Here is a 3,250-nt window from a genome sequence, read left to right on the forward strand (position 1 = left end):
ATTGTCTTTGTTCAATAAGATTTGCTGTTGTTGGAAAACCAAATTCCATACAAAGTTCTAATGGAGGTGGCTAAATTGTTGGATATTGATATTCAAAATTCGATTTCATTGTTTTTCTATACTAGCAGTTTTGTGAAGCATTGGTGGCCAAAAAGAAATTGGTTAACATCAATAATCTCACGTATCCGGTAACCAAAGAAACCAAAGTTCGAATCTGGTGATCATCTTCTCGATATTCTTCATCGTGGTCTTACCGAAAACGCCAAAGCTCCCACACGTCAAACAGCTTTTCGAAATAACTTCATGCTTAATTTTCGTAACGTTAACGAGCTTGTGGATGTGGGGATTCAGTTTAAGCCAAGTGGCAGCCTGTCTTTGTCAAGCGTTGAGTTTTCTAAAGGCTGGTTGAGGTTTTCAGCGAATGTAAAACTCCCTCGAATAACGGTGGATGATTCCACCAAGCATATGTTGTTTAACATGATGTCTTATGAAATGTGCTTGAACTCAGTTGATCATGCATGGGTTACATCCTACGTATGTCTTCTTGATTCTTTGATTGATCACCCCGAGGATGTTAAGATTCTTCTTAGAAAAGCTTGGGTGCTTGAAACTTCTTTAGGCAGCGATGAAGAAGTCGAGAAATTGTTCAATGAAATAGCCATTGATTTGGTTCCAAATAATTGGGCATATTTGGAAACCTAGTTCAAGATACAAGAGCATTATGATAGTTGGAGTAACACACTTTTCTCCGAACTGAAGAATGAATATTTCAAAAGCCAATGGGCAATTTTTGCACTTCTTGGAGCTTTGATAGCTCTTTTTCTTAGTGCTGCTCAAACTTACTACACTCGTTGGAGTCCCAAAGGCGACTATGATGATCTCTGCATGATGCTGAAGAAAAACCCTCACTTGTAAGAGTCCATGAGTCATATTGTATCTTTTGGTGTGTTGTGTTTGATTTGAGTGTTGCGAGTCCTATTTATGCTTGGTTCTTTTCTTAAATAAGTGCAACCATGAGATGTTGCTACTATGAAAAAAAGAAAAAGGATATGCTATATATGTGTGTGTTGTGATGGTTGTAAAATACTAGAATTATGTTATAATACACTTCTAAAATTCTACTTACTACCACAAAAATGTAGCATTTTCTTCTTAATGTAAGAAGCCTTACCTCCCCCACAACAATCATTTGTTAGTACGCAGTCGGATTCTATATATATCATTAAATGTAACCCATTTCATTTACAACTAAGTTTTATTTGTTTCTCGATAAGTTAAGGATTGATCGCCCTGTGGACATTAAAATGAGGCGTTGCACACAACACACCATGACTAGTGCCATAAGTATGGTTCTAAACTTCTTGCAATAAACACATCTTGAGATAATAAAAATACAAGGGAACTTCACAAACAGACACATTGTCATACATCATGCACACATAAAGGTAGACAGTTTTATCATGTACTAGTAGAAGATTCTCTTAATCACATAAAGTTTACTTTTGACAAAAAGAATGCAGCTTTAAACTTTTGAATCTTGGATAGATGCATACAACAAGAAAACAAAATGGTCATAAAACATCATCTTCTTGTACTTGAAGATCAACAAGTTTCAAGAAATCAAATACCACATCATAATCATCAACCTTAACAATTAGTATAACAAACCAAAGCAAACAAACGTAACCAGTATAATCTCACTCGTAACAAAGCTATAACTGGAAAACAATTAGTGTATTAAATCAAATATTTATGTACTCGTGTTCATGTAACCACTCAAGAACAACAACTTACACACCTAATTAACCCATTCTCATTGCATTGCGGGCACCTAACCGACCGCCCTTCATCTTCCTCAAAAACCTTCCTACTTCCATTACAATTCGGGCATGGCACAAATCTTACATCCCCACAACATTCACAAACAAACCCATGATCGATTTCACGAAACCCCTTCATATAACCAACCAATTTTCCTTCTTCGTGAAGTCGTTTAATCTCATCCGCGCCTCCAATATGTCTTCCCCTAATAAACACTTGTGGAAGAGTAAACACTCTACCTTCAAACACCCTTTGCAACTCACTTCTATAACTCGAATCCATTGATATATCGCGCTCATCAACAAACACACGAAAACCCTTTAATATTAACCGAATTTCACAACATTCTTCATAAGTCTTTCTAATTCCTCTCAAACTTGTATAATACAAAACAACTCTATCTTCGCAACCCGATAACCAACAATCCCCTTTCGAATCAACAATTTCATCCTCAACACGAGTTTTCAACTTTGATTTCAATTCATTCGTCGACGACAACCCTTTATTATACCTAGAACTCAAATTCGAACCCGTTTTCGAAAACAAACCCTCTTCATACAAATGCTTCCACAATGGCTTAACTTCTGAATTCTCCATTATTATCCCATTAATTACATCAAATTCATCATCTAATCCTTCCATTAGCTCCCATGTGTTAATTACGCCATCGGGCGATGAAACAGGGGATTCTTGCATGGTTTTGTACCTGTCGGTGGATGCGGTGGTGGTGGCAATGGTTGTGGTGATTAATGAGCCATAAGTGGTGGAAGTGAGTGATACGAAGTGATTCGAGTCGCCTTTACGGACGGGCGGGTGGTGGATTAAGGGTGTGGGCATAGACATGGTTCTTGAAACAGGGGTTTGAGCAGCAGAGGAGTTGTAATAGTGATCTGAGAATGGTGAGCAGCAATTGTGTAGTGAAGGTGATGAATTGGATGAATTGGAAGGTGGGTTCACAGTTGTGGTGATGGTGGTGGTGAATTCGAGTGGCGGCGAAGACCGAGAAACAGAGCACCCCATTTGAGTGAAATTGGGTGGAATTGGTTGAATTTGTGATGAATTGGTTGTTGAATTGAATAATTTGAGGTGAATTTTGGGATTGAAGCTATGGTTGTTTGAGAATTGAGAGATTGAAGGATGAAGAAGATGAAAACAGAGGAAACAGAGTATGGGAATTTAATGAGATATGACCTATGTTAGTTGGGATAAGTAATTGATTGATTAAAAATAATGGAATTGTCCCACTTATACACACATTTGATATGACATATGTTATTAATGTCGTCTAGTCTTTCACAGTTTTATTTTATTTCCATTTTTCCATTTTAACTTAAAGTTAGTTAAGGTGCGGATTCTTTTAATAGTAACCACGGATTTCCCAAAGCCAGACTTCGATTGTTATCGGTTACATTTGTTTGGTACCATAATC

General features: G+C 37.2%; 1 protein-coding gene and 1 pseudogene across 1 annotated transcript; one reads left to right on the forward strand and one right to left on the reverse strand.

The window, feature by feature from the left end:
• Positions 1-992, forward strand: LOC143634155 (putative UPF0481 protein At3g02645; annotated as a pseudogene).
• Positions 993-1,650: 658 nt separating this feature from the next.
• LOC143634156 (uncharacterized protein At5g39865-like) lies at positions 1,651-2,841 on the reverse strand. The gene has a single exon (XM_077102312.1). It carries the CDS (start codon positions 2,839-2,841, stop codon positions 1,777-1,779), a length of 1,065 nt encoding a protein of 354 aa, XP_076958427.1. The 3' UTR covers positions 1,651-1,776.
• Between the last annotated feature and the right edge of the window lie 409 nt (positions 2,842-3,250).

The sequence above is a fragment of the Bidens hawaiensis genome, unplaced genomic scaffold, assembly GCF_021521415.1.
Source record: "Bidens hawaiensis isolate Kalapana, Puna unplaced genomic scaffold, B.hawaiensis_p1.1 tig00007028_1, whole genome shotgun sequence".
Taxonomy (NCBI): Eukaryota; Viridiplantae; Streptophyta; class Magnoliopsida; order Asterales; family Asteraceae; genus Bidens; species Bidens hawaiensis.

What these genes read in the sequence shown, in the direction of transcription:
- LOC143634156 (XM_077102312.1), bottom strand. Translation starts at nt 2,841, where the DNA reads ATGGGGTGCTCTGTTTCTCGGTCTTCGCCGCCACTCGAATTCACCACC.